The following is a 16,525-nucleotide window of genomic DNA, read 5'->3' on the forward strand; positions in this document are numbered from 1 at the left end:
TACCGTTAGCCAGACAGCCTCAGGCTTGGGTCAGAGCCCTGAGTCTGGTATCCTTGCCACCCTAGTCCAGCGCACAGGTGGACCACCTGTCTTGATGTTGGTCTGTGCTTGCAGCTGCTGGTTTAGCCTGGAGGAGCAGAGCCCCAGGTAGCCCCAGCCCTGCGGAACCAGAAGCTGGCGGGACGGTGGGAGCTGGCACAGGATGCAGCTTCTGGCCCATCCCTCCCCAGCCACTACTTCCAGGACAGGGCAGCTGGAGCAGAGCCCTTCTGCCATGCCCACCATCCCCGTGCCCGCCCCAGCAGGCCTGTGTGGCAGACAAGCAGAAGGGGTTGTCCTTGAGGATCTCCTCCCAGGCATGAGGAAATGGGTGGAGAGCGCTGATGCTGGTGGGGGGCGCCCAGTGATGGGCCCGTGGTGGGGTCTGGCAACCTCCCTTGGGGTGAGGCAGGGCTGCCTGGAATGGGGGGATACGTTCTTGAGCACCCACCCTGTGCTAGGCCCATGTGGATTTTCACACACGATTCCATTTTCAGTCCAGCACAGTCCTGGGGCCAGATACCATTATTACAGCCATCTTCCAGATGAGGCCCAGGGAGGTGCCATCCCTTGTCCCAGGCCACACAGTGGGTAGCACTCATGGCACCTAGGGAGCCCCACCCCCCAGCCCTTAGACCCTGGTGGCAGTGGTCCCAGGTGGCCCTAACTGCATCCCCCAGCCAGCACAGAGCATACCCGGCAGGCCTCCTCCAGGTCTCTCGGTCTGACAACTCCAGAGGCCCTGGGGTGAGAGGGAAGCAGCCCCTCCTGACACAGGTGGGCCTCATGCCTCCCCCTCCTGCCCCTCCGTCGCCCCCGCCCAGTGCCCTGCGGTGTCCTCCTGGAGGTGCCAGCTCTGCTATTTCTCCTGGTAGCTGGCAGGGGGCCTGGTGCCCACCCACGCCCTCCTGTTCCCCTTCTCCCTGGTTCCTCTCACTCACCACCCCCCACCCCTGCTGTGAGTCACCCACTGCCGGGGATGAGGAGGGGCGGGGAGGGTGGAGGATGGCATAGGGGGACTGGGTGGGCAGGGAAGCCTCTGCCAGCTCCATCCCGGACCCCTTCTTGGAGCTGGAGAAAGAAATGAAATTATGGGAGCAAACATCAATGATTTACCAAACCATGTAACCTTGTCCTGTAAGACCCTCCCTCCCCCTTGGGGGGCACTGGTCACACCATGGCTTCTGGGTGCATCCACTTGGGACACGAGAGGTCCCCAGAGTCATGCACAAGTGTGCCTTTGGGATATTGAAGGCTACCCTGCCCACCCCACCAGTCACCCAGCCTTGGCCTTTCAGCCCTGGCAGCTTTGAGCTCCTCTCTGTGCCTCAGTTTCCTCATCTTTGCCCTGTGCCTCACCCTGCAGATGCAGCAGGGTTGGTGTGAATGTCCTTCCCCGTCATCTCCACCTCTCCCATTGCCCTCAGCTGGCTTCTCTTTGTTCTTAGCTCAGGGGACCCGACGACTCCTGCACTGATGAGGGTGGCGTGGCAGGAGGGGAGGAGCTCCCACACCATGAGAGGTTTGCAGTCTCTCCCGTGCCACTCCTGGTCTTTCAGGGCATTTTTGGAATGAAATAGGTTAATGCCTGTAATGTGCACAGAACAGACGGTGCCTGGCATGTGGCAGGTGCTCCAGGATGGGTCACGTGGCTGTGCCCATGTCCTGGTCCTGTCTCTTCCTGCACTTGGCCGTGGGCACCTTGAGGTGGCCCCTGCCCCTGTCACCTTCATGGTGGTGGGTGCCAGCTGCCAACCCGTCAGCGTAGTAACAGCTGAGAGGAGCCCCCACTCCCCTACCCCGCCCCTCGGAGCTCCACACTGAGGCTTCCGGGGGGTCCTGTGGATCTGAGAATGGCTGCTGGTGGAGGGTCTATGGTCCCTGCTCCTGAGAGGCTGGACATCTAGGCAAGCGTAACCCTACCTTGTCTTTCCCCACGAGCATGAGTGGTTTGCTTTGGTCCGGCCTCAGCAGGCAGGTAACCCAGACTGGCTGGGCTCTCAGTATTTTGGAGATGGCTGTGGGGTGAGGGAGGAGGGGAGCCTTGTCTCCTGGGCCCTTGAGCGCCCTCCTGGTGCCAGTTGTCTCCCTTTCCTCTGTGATGTCGGCCTTGCTGCCCCCACAGCCAGCATCTGCAGGCTGTAAATATCAGATTCTGCATTGAGCAGAGACTGCAGCCACCAGGCAGGCACCACCCACCAGTCTAGAGAGCAGCAGGAAATGCAGACCAAGTGGCATATCACAGAGAGCCCCTGCACTTCGGCGAGAGGCCTTGGCTGTGAGTCCCAGCCCAGCAGCCTGCCCCGCGCGGTCCGGGTGTCTTCGGCGTCCTGGGATGTGTGCGGGAGCGGGTGAGAAGCCTGCCGTGAGATGAGCCCAGCGAGGCTGTACAGGGCTTGGCTGGGGGTGCTTCTCTTCCCGGTCTTTCGGTGGCCCCAGCCTGCCTGTGCCCCAGCACTTGGCCCCGCCTGTCGTGCAGACCTCGGGGGACACCCAGGGTGCAGGTTTGGCGGGATGAGTGGCCGGCAGTCCAGGGCTCTCTGCAGAATTGTAGCTAAATCACCTAGAAAAGGTCCCGGCGCTCGGCATTCCCCGAGGGCTGGAATCGGAGGATGTCGCACTATCACTATCATTAGAATTCAAGCAGGCAGGCGGATAATTATAGGCTCTGGTTTAGCCTGATCTTTTTGAGGACAATTGTTTATGGGGTTTATTGTTGTTGTTGTTTGGGGGGTTTTTTGATAAATGCTTTTATGGGGGTATAAATGAATGCTGTATTTGATCTGTGAGATGTTTCTCTGGTAGGAGAAATAAATAGCAATGCTTTTGCCAGTGTCTCTGAGCCACCCCCTTGGGGAGCCGGTGTGTAAATGTGTACACACGTGTGCGCATGTGTAGAATTGCATCCACACTGATGGGTCAGTCACCTTCTGGCTTAAATACAGGCCCACACACATACGCCCTTGCCTCCATTTAGGGTGCAGATTTGCAAGATGCCCAAGCGTTTAGGAGCTGGTTGAACTCGAGTTCCCTCTCCAAGCTTCACATCAGAGGGGGTGTGAGAACCAAGTCTTTTTCCAGCATGAGTAGGCAAACTCCTACTCATCCTCTAAAACCCCACTGAAGCATCACCTGTTGAGTCTCCACAGGCAGAATCAGGGTCTAAGAACACTCTGCTCATCACTCTGCTATAACAAGAGGCACAGGCACTGCTGTCATTGGCTTTTTGTGCCCCAGAGACTGTCTGCCCTGGACCCCCAAGACCTTGGCCAGGGGTCTTGGGATGGGAGAAGAAGAGGGAGGGCAGGAGGGCAAAGGGGTCTCCTTTTGATAGGGTGAGGTCCCCTGGAGGTTGGGAGGGGCTCAGCCTGTGTCCTCACTCCCCAGCCGCTGCTTTCTGTCCCATGGTCTATGTCAGAGGCTGTTCTTAGACTCCTTTAGGAAAACTCTGCATCGCAGGGAACTGCAGTTCTGGGAGCCAGTGCGCACGCACGTAGAAGTGCCATGAGCCTGAGCCTGACATTAGCTGATGGGGAGAGGGGATCCAGCACCTTCTGAGGAGTTGACCAGGCACCAGCTGTCGGGTGGAGTGGGCTCTTGGGGTTTCCTTGTCGTTGGATTCACAACCTACAGAGGTGTGGCACCTCTTCTGTGACTTGCATCAATACTACCTAATAAAATGTTAACCACACGGACATCCCTGCCCAGCTGTGAGACGTGGCAATGAGGATGAAGAGCATCAGGGGTCTTGGGTGACCCTGAGCGTCCCAACTCCAGGCCCCTCAGAGAACCTAGCACAGCCCTGGGGCCTGGCCACTCAGCCCCCACAGCCCGCACACCTGGTGAGCCCCTCTTACTGGGTCACCTAGATGAACTATGTGACCCACTGCCTGGCCCTGACCAGGACGTCACTGTAGTGTGCATAGCCAGGGCTGGCCACTCAGGAGGCCTCTTGGGACCTCCTTCAGGAAGGGGTACCCTGCTGGGGTCCCGGGGCACTGACAGGGCCCTGGACAGGTAGGGAGCCGCCGCTAGCAGACTTCCGGCTGTGTTCTCGCCACAGGCCTGGTGGCCTCGGGACCTGCTCAGTGGCCACTGCTCTTGTCTCCTGAGTCCAGCAGATTCCCTGGGGACCAAAGCCCCCCAGAATGAGGCTGGCAGGCAGGGATGAGCAAGATGTGGTTGCTCCACTGTCTGGGGCAGGGAACAGGACTGAGCTGGGGCTTGCCCCAGATTCCTCTGTACTGTTGAGGGCCAGGTTCTGCTATACTGTTTAGGGCCAGGGCACATTTCTTATGCACTGGATTGGGTTCAGTTTAACTTACTTAACCTTGTTCATGACAAGGGGTTTACGATGTTAATGTGAAAGCTGAGAATAATGTCCCTGGTTTTGTAGAAAGGAAATCATAGTATGTGCACAGAGTTAAGAAGTTGGAATCTGGCCTGCCCTGAGATGGGGCTGTCTGAGCCAGGTCCAGAGAGAATGCCGCCTCCTCCTGCCCCTCCTTCCTGTGGCTTCTCAGTCCCATCCAGAGTCACCTTATATTCGCGTAGATTTATTTTTTGCCTGATTTTTTAAAATTTAAGGGCAAATGTTACCATAGTAGATTTTATGAAACATCCTTGTCATATTCAATCAGTAGCTTGCTCACTGGAGACAGGATCAAAATCTTTTTTAAAAACAATGCTTTGCTAAATTATGGAAGTAACACATGATCACTGTCAAAACTGGGGGAGGGGAAGTTAACGAATAAAACAACATTAGCCATAAACCTGGCACCGACAGTGAAGCACGCTATACGACGTGTGTGTCTGGATGTTACCAGCTTAGATCTTGTGTCATGGTTTATGGTTTCCAAGCGGCTCTCTGAGCGCTAACCTACTGCAGCTGCTGGGAGGAGGTGGTCGAGGTGCTGTTGTGGGTGTTACAGAAAGAGGACCAGTCAGCAATCTGTATGGCCACCATGAGTGACACCTGGTGCCAGGACTGGGCAGCCAGGTGCCCTTTCTTCACCCCACACAAATAATTATCTCCCTAAACACGTGCTCAGGAATACGTATCATCTTCGGGCTGGGGCTCAGCTCTTGGCGATGTTTCAGTAATAAAACACAGGCATGTAAATTATCTGTGTCCCAGGAGAGTGCGTTCATAATTGCATCTTTCTCCTGATTTGGATTTATGATTTTATTGATTTAACTCTAATCAGGCAATTTTTCAAAAGGAAACTATGTGCCATGGTTCCACCGCCTCTCTCCCAGGTCCTCCTTTCCCTCAGCCTGGCTCTGGCCCACATGTCCCGTAGCGATGTGTGGTCCGGGGCTTGGATCCTGTCCTGGGGAAAGATTAACCATCAACTTTATTGGGACAGGTTGGAAGGGTGGAACGTGGATTGTAGCTTAGAGACATGAGTGTCATATCTGTATTCGATTTACTGAATCTGGGACCTGCATTGAGATTATAGAAGGGACACCCTGTCCTTATGAGACACGCCTGAGTGCTGCCTGGTGTTACACACGCGTCAGAAAAAGTGAGTGTGTCATATGGAAGCAGGGGCGGGGCAGGGAGATTGTACAGAAGTGCTGTACACGATTGCTCTGTACTATTGTTGCAGTTTTTCTCTATGTCTGAAAAATGTTCAGAATCAGTTTAAGAAAGACACTAGGAAATAAAACAATAACCCCATGAACTCACCACCCTGCACACTGAGAGCCCTCCCTCCTCCCACCCCAGAGGGATGGGGGTTGAGGGTGTTGCAAGAATCCATCCCCTGCTTTCCACTGGAGCCAGGCCTCGTGCGTGGACCCTTCCCCTCCCCAGGTGTGTCAAGTGTTGCTGGGTTTTGAGCTCCATGCAGATAGGAAAACGGAGCCCACACCGTGTGTATTCTATTGTGACTATGTTTGATTTTTCCATTCTGATGCTGACAGACACTTGGGCTGGTTCCAGTTCCGCCATCACAAATCCCTGAGGCTCCTGGCACCTCAGCTCCCACTTCAGTGGGAGGGGAGAGGAGAGGGAGAGGGAGCAGGGACTGGGGTATTCTGGAAGACTGTGCAGTGCTTGCTGAGGTGGGTGTGCAGGTGGGGGAGGGAGCAGGTATGCCCTGGGCTTCCAGCAAAACAGCGGGGTGGGGTCTGACTCCCTCTGTGCCACCTGGAGGCTCTGTCAGATCCCTCTGAATCCCTCTCGTGGGATGCCAGGCGGCTGGGCTTGAAGCAGATGGCAGCCAGGTGGCCAGGGCAGGGAGACGAATGCCTGTCCTGGGCGGGGGAAGTCGGGGATGCGGCTCCCAGAGACCTTGCCATCTGCAGGCGTGGCTTTCTCACTCAAGGCCTATACGTGTTTGCAGGCATATCCTCTACCCCAGGCCACCACCGCCACACCTGCTCCAGGGGAACTGACCCCAAACATGACTCGGCCAGGCCTCCCTTCCTGCAGGCAGACAAGTTTCTGCCAAGCCCAGGGATCAGAGGTTTTAATGCTTCCCGAGGAAGATCGTGAAGTTGCAGCCTCATTCTTTCCCTGCTCCTGGGCGCTACTGGACATGCCTGGCGAAGGAGGCATCCCCAAGGTCTTGTCTTGTGTATTAATTAAGTGCCCCCTGGCCCTGCTCACCTTTCCTGTGGTGGGACTCAGCACTGGGCAGGTGGAGGGGGCTCCAGACACCGATGCGCCCTCCCCAGTCACGTCCTGAACTCTGAAATGCACTGTCCTTTCCTCACAGCTCCCCGTGTGCGGCTGTGCCCACCGACTGTCTAGTTTTGACCTTTGTGTAAATAAGTCCACACCGTGAGTCCTCCTTTGCTGCTCGTTCCCTACACACTATTAGGATGTGGGTGCTACCTGGACGTGGGGGTTGGTGGAGGACTGTTGCATTGCAGTATGGGACCCTGTGTGACTGCAGCGCACGGAGTCCTCCTTCTGTCAGAGGAAGTGTGGGGTTTTGGGTTTTGCTATTACACTCTCCATCAGTTTTTAAAAGCCTCCTGTCTCTATTTGAAATGTAAAATTTCTGGCAGATAAGTTGCTCCATCCTTTGGGGGCCAGTGGAGGGGTCACCCAAGGAGCACCAGTCACCTCCACGCCTCCGGTGTCCGGGGATCTGGGCCCTGCACCTTGTGGGGTGGGAGGAGAGTGGCGAGGGAAGGAGGGGCCACCTCCTGCTTCACCACCAGTTCACTTCTATCCCCCAGGCGAGGCCTCTCTGAGGCTTTCCCCTCCTCCTCCTGCCAGCCGGCTCTGGGACACACCCTCACCCCCTCCCGGCCCCATTCTGACAGCCCCTCCCCTGCCTCGGAAGAACAAATTTGGCTTCAGCCAAAAGCTCCAAAGAGTATGGAATTAGGACAAATAAGTGGAGGATTAAATCAGTGCACTGCTGACTTTGAATCATCCAGGGAAACTTTTAGCCCCGAGTTAGTAGCGCTCACCACCGGAATGGGCCTCTCCACCCCAAACACAAGCCAGCTGGTCCCTGCCCCAGCCTTGCCACCAGTGGCCCAGGGGGTGCCCACGAAGAGTGTTCCCTTGGTGGGGGCACGACTACTCACTGTGGGGGCACAACCACTCCTCTCTTCGTCAGAGGCCCTGGCACACCCTGGTGGGCCTCTCCTGACACGGACAATCCGTGGGCCACCAGTTGCTGGGGCAGGAGGTGACACCTTGTTCTTTTCTGTCCCCCAGATCACCAGAAGTTGGAGAGAGAGGCTCGGATCTGCCGCCTTCTGAAGCATTCCAATATCGGTGAGCGGCCCTGGGGTGGGGCGGGGGGATGGGTCCCGTTCCGGTTTCTCTATCAGACTTTCAAAGAGATGCAGAAAGACTTCCTTTTCTTCTCAGTTGAAATATCCCACCAGAAGCCCCTGAGGACGCCCCCTTTCCTCTCCTGACCTTGAGGACTTTGTCCTGTGTGACATGATTCCAGGGAGTGCTCAGAGCCAGGGCAGCACCAAGGCGGGGCTCTGGGTGCCCAGCTCCACCCAGCTGGACAGGTCCCCTCCCCACCCCACTCTGTCCTTTGGGTCTTGTCTGTGGCATTGGTGACAGTGGCTGCAGAGGAAGGTAAAGGACACATTCCTCCCAGAGCCTTCCGCTGAGCCAGTGCCCAGCGCGTAACCCCCATAACTCTGAGCCACCATAACACTGAGCCACCATTCTGCTGAGAACACACAGGGGCCTCAACATTCTGTGGCCTCAAAAAACCACAAGATGGCCCAATTACAAGGAAAACAGACTGACCAAAGACCCCAGCGTATGCCGTCCTCGGGCTGAGAGCCCCGACTGTTTTCTTTTGCTGGCCCAGGGCTTCTGGAACTACGGTCTGAGGTCAAGTGACCCTGGCCCAGAGTCAGCTGCTCCACCGGAGCATCTGGAGCCTGAAGCCCAGGCCTTACCCATGATGGGGAGCAGCCAGGAAACGCCCTGGGGATGGCAGCCGCTCTTGGCCTCAGAGGCACCCGGGGAGCTGTCAGGTGGATTTTGGGCCCTTTCCTCCAAAGCTCTGACTCACTTATGCCGGGAGGACCCCAGGTGTGCTTGTTCCAAAGGAACAGCCGGGGACTGGGAGCCTGTTTAGGAGCCTGGGGCATCCACACACTCACCTGGGCCTGGCTCCGAAGGTCGCTGAACCCTCATCGCCTGGTTTAGGGGACTGGAACCACCTTGCCTCATCCGATGCTTCACCAATGAGCTGGGCAGAGGGGCAGGTGCCCCAGTGGACCCAGCAGGACCCCAGCATGGAAAGCGGCAGCCCCAACTCCAGGGCACAGGCCAGGCTGCAGCCCCAGGTGGGCTCTCAGGGTCCCACTGCTGCAGCTTAGCCCCTGGCGAGATTCGCCGCGGCCCACCGTCCCACTGCATCCAGACTGGACTCTTCACCCTGGTTCCTCTTAGTAATCCGGGACTTTATTTATTTACCACCTCTGTATGCTGCCCACAGTGTTATTTGCTTATTGTTTTTATTTAAATAGATTTTCTGACAATTCACTTTTTTACTTAGCCTTGTCTGTGAATTCGCCGTCTGATGTGCCAGTTAGGTTTTCTTTTAAACCACTAAAATAAGTATATAACTATTTTTAACATGTTAAAAATGTTTTTTTAAAAAGTGTCCACATGCACATGGCCCAGACTCCCCACACAGACCCCCAGTGCTCCATCTGGCCTAAGCAACCTGCTTCCTGCTGAGGAAGTGGGATCCCCCCTCCCACTGCCACCCCAGAGCCCATCTGCCTCTGCCCCACCCTACCAGGCCTGCATGGGGACGTGGGTGCCTGAGGGCAGGGGCAGCCCCCACCATGAGGATGGCCCTGCAGCACCCCCAGGGAGCGGTGAGGTACCTTCATGGATGACAGGGCCTCCCTTGGAGCTGCCCGTGGGGTTCTGTGGGGGGCATCCCCTCCGTGGCCCCTGAGATCACCTCTGCTCTGAGTGTGTGATTTTCATGAAGCATGTCCCAGGTGGGGCAGCTCAGAGGGGCCAGCCTGCTGGGCCCCCAGCTGGGCTTATTGGGCAGCCCCCACTAGAAGGGAGTGGGGAGGGGTGAGTTTTTTAACTCCAGAGGTTTCACAGGCAAGTGCTAGAAGCCGGATGTTGGTGGGCCTCCAGGATCCGCCATGTCTTAGGGACACACAGGCCAGCCTGCGTAGAATGGGAGCCTAGGAGTCAAGAGAGGGTCCAAGGGACCTAGTGAGAGGGCATCCTTGCTGTTGGGACAGAAGTCAGCCAGAGGTGGGTGAGAGGGAAAGGGGACATTGGTTTTAGATAAGTGCCTTAGCTGGTGGAGTCCCTGCTTGGCAGAGGTCAGCATCAGCTCCCAGACAGCCCTGGTGGGCAAGATTTGCCCTCCGCCCAGGGAGCTGCCCCAGGACATGGTCTGGGGAAGACCTTGCTCTTTGAGAATGGGGCTTGGTGGGGGCAGAGAGGAGAAGGCTGGGCTGCTGGGCCTGAGGCAGAGAAGTAGAGCAGGTCTTTTTGCACTGGGCTTGCAAAAACTCCAGGACTCTAAGTGGGCCCCAGGCTCTGGTGCTGAGCGTTGGTCACCTGGGATTCTTCACACTCAGGTGATGATGGTGACAGTGATGGTCACAGAGCTGTGGTCCACCTAGTGCTCACTGTCTCAGAGCACCACAAAGGTTACATAATTGATCTTCACGGCCACCCCGTGAAGAGGTGCTGTTTATACTGTTTCACAGAGGGGCAGATTGAGGCTTAGATGGGCTGAGCAACCTGCCCCAGGTCACACAGCCAGAGCAAGTGGCAGGGGCAGGGCTCACACTATATTTTCTGACTCTGTGGAGGCTTCTGGGGCCTGGCCTGCCCTTGGTGGAGGGCATTTTGTCTGAGGTTTAGGGGCTAAGGAGGGCCATCGGTGTGGGGCTGCTGGAGTCCAGCAGTCTGTAGGGTGAGTCCTAGGCCCCAGAGGCCACATGGAGTTCCCGGATGTAAGGACATTATCAGGCCGGGCCCCTGGGAGAACCAGAGCCAGAGGAGGGAGGGCACTGGCAGCTAGTTAGAAACTGGAACAGCGTTGGAGCATGCAAGGAAGGGGCTGCCTGAGGCCCAGGGGCCTGTGAACCTAGGGGAAGGCAGCTGCGCCTTACCTGTTCAGTGTCTGTGGCCCAGTCTCAAGTGGTGGAGGAGAGCCACACCTCAGGGGTTCGTCTTCCCAGGACTTGAAGACTGGAGGGAATGAGGCTGGTGCAGGCCCTCAAACCAGACTGTCCCCTGAGTCTACAGCCCTATTCTGCCTTTGTGAGCTGTGTGACTGTCAGCTGCTTACCTAACCTCTCTGTGCTTCAGCTTCCTCATCTGTAACTTCTCGGGGTGGTCGGGAAGGTTAAATGAAATAACACACACAGAGTGCTTAGAACAGCCCTAGTGTGTTGGCTGTCATTGTCCTCGTTGTTCTAGCAATCATCAGAATCGGCACGTGGGAGAGTGTCCAAAATGAGTCATTCCTAGAAAATATTTGCTGCTTAGTACAGGGCACATCTCCAGCTCAAGGAAAAGCAGGCCTTGAGGTTGCTTGCTTTGTGCTGAAATCACTCACTGTTCCCTTGCCTCTTCATCCATCCACTCGTTCATTCATCACATCCTGACCAGCTCCTGCCCTGCGCCAGGCAGAGTTCCAGGGCCAGGCATGCTGCACATAGATTGTCATGGGAAGCTGTGCAGGGAGGAAGGAGGGAATGATGGTGGTCCATCCTGCTGACCATGCCAGCTCTGGAATCGGAGCTCAGGGCCCAACCTTTGGATGATGTTGCATCGGGCGGGGACCCTGCCCGCCAGCCTGTGCCGGCAGCACACAGCAAAGACCCAGAGCCTGAAGGCTGAGGGCAGCCCTGGGAAGACCCAGGGCGGATAATGAGTGGTTTTTGTCCCAGCTTCTCCTCATGTGGAGCTTTGTGGCGGCTCCTTTCTGGGGTTTGGCGGTGTGAGCTCCTCCTGCTCATCTCCATGGTGTTTGGGAGCAACTGAGGCCCAGGCTGGGACCAAAAGGGCCTGGTCTCTCTCTGGCAGAAGGAGACAGGTGACCAGACTGGCAGCTGAGGGCAAGGAAAGCGCAGGGGCCCAGAGGCCCTGTGGGTGCTCGCTGGGTGGTCAGCTAGCCCCCAGGGCCCAAAGCACTCTGCTCAGCCCTGCCCTCTGGCCTGCCCACCTAGGCCCTCCCCAGCCCGATCCTGTGGGCAGCCCTAGGGCTTACACAGCTCGTGGTGTGCCTGGATAGGTATGGAGGCAGGCAGGGGGTGTGTCCTGGGCTACTGCCAGCCCCTCATGGCTTCTCTGTCCCCCACAGTGCGTCTCCACGACAGCATCTCCGAGGAGGGCTTCCACTACCTGGTCTTCGATCTGTAAGTTCCAGAGCTGGGGACTCTCGCCACACTCACTCCCAGCCTTGGCTCAGGGTGGGATCTGCACCCTCCCCAGCCCCAGGGAATAGTCCCCACCCGTGGGCTGGCCACTCCCTTGAGTGTGCTTCTGCTGCTGGTCCCCTTGCTCCAAGTTGTGCCCGGCCCAGCCTCCCTCGCTTCTCCTCATTTGCTTTGCACTAGGGTTACTGAGGCCCACGGAGGCAGGGCTGACATCCTGGGCTCCCCCCTCCTCCACACAGAACAGGGCACACTGGAGGCAGTGGGTGGGTGGACCCCAGAGGAATAGTCACTCAGAAGCTGCATTCACCTTCCTTTCCTTGGTGCCCTCGTCCCAAGGACTGGGGCACCGCTGGCTGGCATGAGCACACGTGTGTGTTTATGAGTGTGGCTGTGAGATGTGAGCATGTGCACATGCATGCATGTGTGTGGGTGTTGGCACATGGGGGCGTGTGAGCACATGAAATCAGGGTACATATGGGTGGAGATGTGCATACATGTGCAAGTGTATTGTGTGAATGTGTGAGCGTGTGGAGGTGTGTGCATGTGGGTGCGCTGGCACCAGTGTATGCATGTGTGTTTGCATGTGTGTGCATGCATGTGTGCGTGTGTGTGTTCATGAATGTGCATGTGTGAGTGTTTTATGAGTGTGTGTGCGGTAGCTCAGTGAGAAGGTGTCTGGGGCCGCTGCCGCCTCTCACTTCCTGCCGGATTTAGAAGCAGTGATCTCATCTCCCTCACTTTTGACAGTTCCTGCTAAGCAGCGCTATATTTAGCTGTCTGTGAGTCAGTGCTGCTCCAGGACCCTGACCTGGGCAAGGGCCCATAGGCCTTAGCCTGGCCCTGTGGCCCCCAGGCAGCCGCACAGCCAGGGAAGCCCAACCTTGGTGCTATTGCCATGGTTACCCCAGGCCCTCCCCATGGCTGCTGTGATCGTGCAGGCCAAGCAGAGATAGGACGCGCCTGCATGGGGACTGCCCTCTCAGCTCCTCCTTCCTCAAGTGGCAGACGACAGGACATGGCACATGTAGGCCTGAGGAGGCCTCTGTCCACGTGAGGTTCTCTGGCCTAGAGAAGCTGAGACTGTCCCTGCAGCGGCTTGGCCACCTCTCAGGTTCCCCTGCATGTCCCACAAGACACCAACTGCAATCACCAGCCAGGTGACTGGGGCTGACCTGGACACAGTCGCCACTGCCTGGCTGGGGCTATGTCCTGAAACGTCTGTCTTGTGGCCCTGGGGAGCTGGCAGGCTTGCTGCACACCTGTGGGCCCCACCACACCTCCATCAGCCTCTTTTCCCAGGAAATGGAGAGATTGTGGGATTGGGGGTGGTCCTGTCCAGGGGCCCTGGTGGTCAACAGATGGCTGCATGTGTCACAGGAGCTGAGGAGAAGAAAGGGTGGTGTGTTCGTGCATGTGTGTGCCCATTTGAGAGACTCTCATGTCTCCCGCCTTGCCAAGCACATGCCAGGCAGGTGTCAGTGGAGGCCCTGAGGCAGACTGGGAAGAAGACATTGGCCGGCGAGTCAAGAAAGACCCTCCATGTCTTCCCCACAAACCTCCATGGCCCCTGTGCCTCAGCCAGCCTCAGGCCAGCAGAGGGCCAGGACAGTGGTTTCTGGAGTTGGCTGGCATCGCCCTCAGGAGGCCCTGAGGCCCCACAGTAGTTTGGGGACTCTGTAGATTCTGGGGGATTGACAGATATCCCCATTCCCCTTGCTTGGGAATGTCACAGGGCTTGAGAACCAGGCTTGGGAATAGAGGGTCTCACACACACCTGCACACCCAGAGGACAGAAGCTCCCATAGGTGCCATGGCTGAAGCCTAGAATCGGCCATGTGTCCCCCACAGCCTAAGGAAAGGGGACCATGAAATCATATGTGTGCCTTCCCAGACTATGTTCCTCCTGGGCCAGTAGTGAGTCTCCCAAACTTCCCACAGCAACCAACGTGGGTGGAGAAGCAAACTCTCTTCCCTGAAACTGAACCACTAGATGGCCCTGGCCAGGGAGTCTCAGGTGCAGCTTCCTGAGCACACAGAGCACCCCAGAGGGCCTGGCATCAGCCCTAGTGAGGCACCCCTTGGAGGGACTCTGGGTTGCAGCCCTGGCTCAAGACCTTAAGGCCTTTTAGCCGCTGTTCTGTGCCTGGACTCAGCATCTACAGAACCTAATCTGTGTTTAATGTGTGCTAAGACCTGGACAGTTATAGCACAACACTGGGGCATGCCAGACCCTTGCTGGGCTAGATGTGGGATTTGATCCTCCTGCCCAATGCACATGTATGCACACAAGCACACATATGTACAAACATGCACACTGACACACATGCACACACTGCTCTACAAGTACACAAGGGCACACACAGGCACACAGCTGTACACACGTGCACACAGGCACACATGCACACATGCAAAACAATATACATGAACATGAGTGCACGCATGGGCACACATAGGTACAGACGGACACGGAGACACGCATGCACATGTGCTCACATGCACAAGCCAGTATACATGTACACAAGGGCACACACAGGCACCCACACATGTGAACACACGCACACACCCCCTCACGGACAGGCCAAGCTCAGGAGCCAGGCCAGATGACCCTGGGAAGGGCCCCCGTCAACACTGTTTCGTTTCCTTGTGGTTGGTCTGGTGGTTGATTGGCTGTATAAATGTGCTGGCCCATGAGGAGTGAGAGGAGAGGCATGCAGGGGAGTGAGCAAGGGTGCGCAGAGCTCCAGGCCTCATGTCAGGTGCAGGCTGGGGACACAGAACAGCAGAGCCGGTCAGGCAACAGAGGCAGAGCCCCTGCCCCCAGCCCTCAGCCCCAGCCCCAGCCCAGACAGAAAAACGGGGAAAGGAAAGGGAACACCCAGTCCTTTAATGCCCTGCTAGGTGCCAGGGACTTGGGTGTCTTCCCAGTGCATTTCACCCTCACATTGGTCGAAGGATTTTGAGGGGATTCAGTGGGATCATCATGTGTTTAGCTGGAGCAGGGGGGAGCCAACATTCAACACATGCTCACTTTTCTTTTTCTCCAGTGCTGAGAGAGCACCCACATGTGCCAAGGTCACATGTTAAACAGACCCACTCCCTGGGTCTTCCCTGCCATGGACCAGCCCAGCCCCAAGTGCTGGGCCCAAAAATGAGGCAGACCTAAGCCCTACTTTCCAGGACCAACGGGGAAAACTGCCAGGCAGATAGAGAAGCCGCAGCGCCTAGGCAGTGCAGTGGAGCAGGTGGGGGGATGGGGAAGAGGGTGCGGAGGCAGAGGAGGGGTTGGGGCCCCACAGGCCTGCCCCACACATAGGGTCACAGGAGGTGGTGTGGGAGCAGAGACCCTAACCTTCTCAGGGGTGGGAACTTCTAGGGGAGTCTTCCAGCTGACTCAAGCAGGCTGAGTGTGTGAGGGGCTTGGGCAGACCTGCAGAGGGCTCCATCCTACTCCCCTGCCGTGCGTCCAGCCCCTCCACCTTTTTGTTCCATGCCCACATTACCCAGCTCCCAGAGGCCCTTCAGGGTCTATCCTGACCGTAGGGCCCAATGACTACTCACTGGGTGGAGACACAGGGCAGGAGAGTGGGCAGAGACCTCCCTTCTGCCTGTCATCTCTGTTCTCCTCCTAGAGATGGGACCTTGAACACCTCAAGACCCCGGGCCACCAAGGAGGCCAGATTTAGGCACCGTGTCTTTGGGCCTCTGATCCTGTGCAAGGGCCACCACTCTGGCCCTAAGTGGGGGTGGGAGAGTATTGAGGAAGGGAGACCAGATCTTCTCAGACTTGGCATTTGAGTCACAAGGCCTGGGTGTAACAATGCAGACCCCGAGACAAAGCTCCTGTGCTGCCCACTCTGTGCAAGTCACCAAACCTTTGAAACTTGTTTTCTCATCCATAAAAATGGAGTATAGATCAAAGTCATAGAGTGGTTTTGAGGACTGAAAAGTTAAATGTCATTATAGATAAGTAAGCACTAGTAAGCTGTCAGTCCCAAGTGATGATGGTGATGGTGGTGGTGGTGATGATAATGGTAATGGTGTGATGGTGGTGACAGTGATAGTGATGATGGTGATGGTGGTAGTGATGGTGATGGTGATGGTGGTGGTGGTGGTGTAGGTGATGGTGATGGTGGTAGTGATAGTGGTGATGATGGTGATGGTGGTGATGGTGTTGGTGTTGGTGATGGTGATAGTGGTGTTGGTGATGGTGATGGTGGTGATGGTGATAATGGTGGTGGTGATGGTGGTGATGATGGTGGTAATGGTGGTGGTGGGGTGGTGATGATGGTGGTGGTAGTGGTGATGGTGATGGTGGTGGTGGTGGTGATGGTGGTGATGGTGTTGGTGATGTGATGGTGGTGGTGGTGATGATGGTGATGGTGGTGGTGATGGTGATGGTGGTGGTGATGGTGGTGGTGGTGGTGGTGGTGGTGATGGTGGTGATGGTGATGGTGGTGGTGATGGTGGTGGTGGTGATGATAGTGATGGTGGTGGTGATGGTGATGGTGGTGGTGATGGTGGTGGTGATGGTGATGATGATGATGGTGGGGTAATGGTGATGATGGTGATGGTGTTGGTGATGGTGGTGGTGATGGTGATGGTGGTGGTGATGGTG

General features: G+C 56.7%; 1 protein-coding gene across 1 annotated transcript in view; it reads left to right on the forward strand.

The window, feature by feature from the left end:
• The window catches only part of LOC108529387 (calcium/calmodulin-dependent protein kinase type II subunit beta-like), a 69,685-nt gene that overhangs the window by 24,761 nt on the left and 28,399 nt on the right, over window positions 1-16,525 (forward strand). The window contains exons 3-4 of the mRNA XM_017871690.1: window positions 7,724-7,783; window positions 11,835-11,889. Of these exons, the coding sequence (XP_017727179.1) occupies window positions 7,724-7,783; window positions 11,835-11,889 (115 nt within the window). The remainder of the gene's footprint in view (window positions 1-7,723; window positions 7,784-11,834; window positions 11,890-16,525) is intronic.

The sequence above is a fragment of the Rhinopithecus bieti genome, unplaced genomic scaffold (genome assembly GCF_001698545.2).
Source record: "Rhinopithecus bieti isolate Rb0 unplaced genomic scaffold, ASM169854v2 scaffold_6908, whole genome shotgun sequence".
Lineage (NCBI taxonomy): Eukaryota > Metazoa > Chordata > Mammalia > Primates > Cercopithecidae > Rhinopithecus > Rhinopithecus bieti.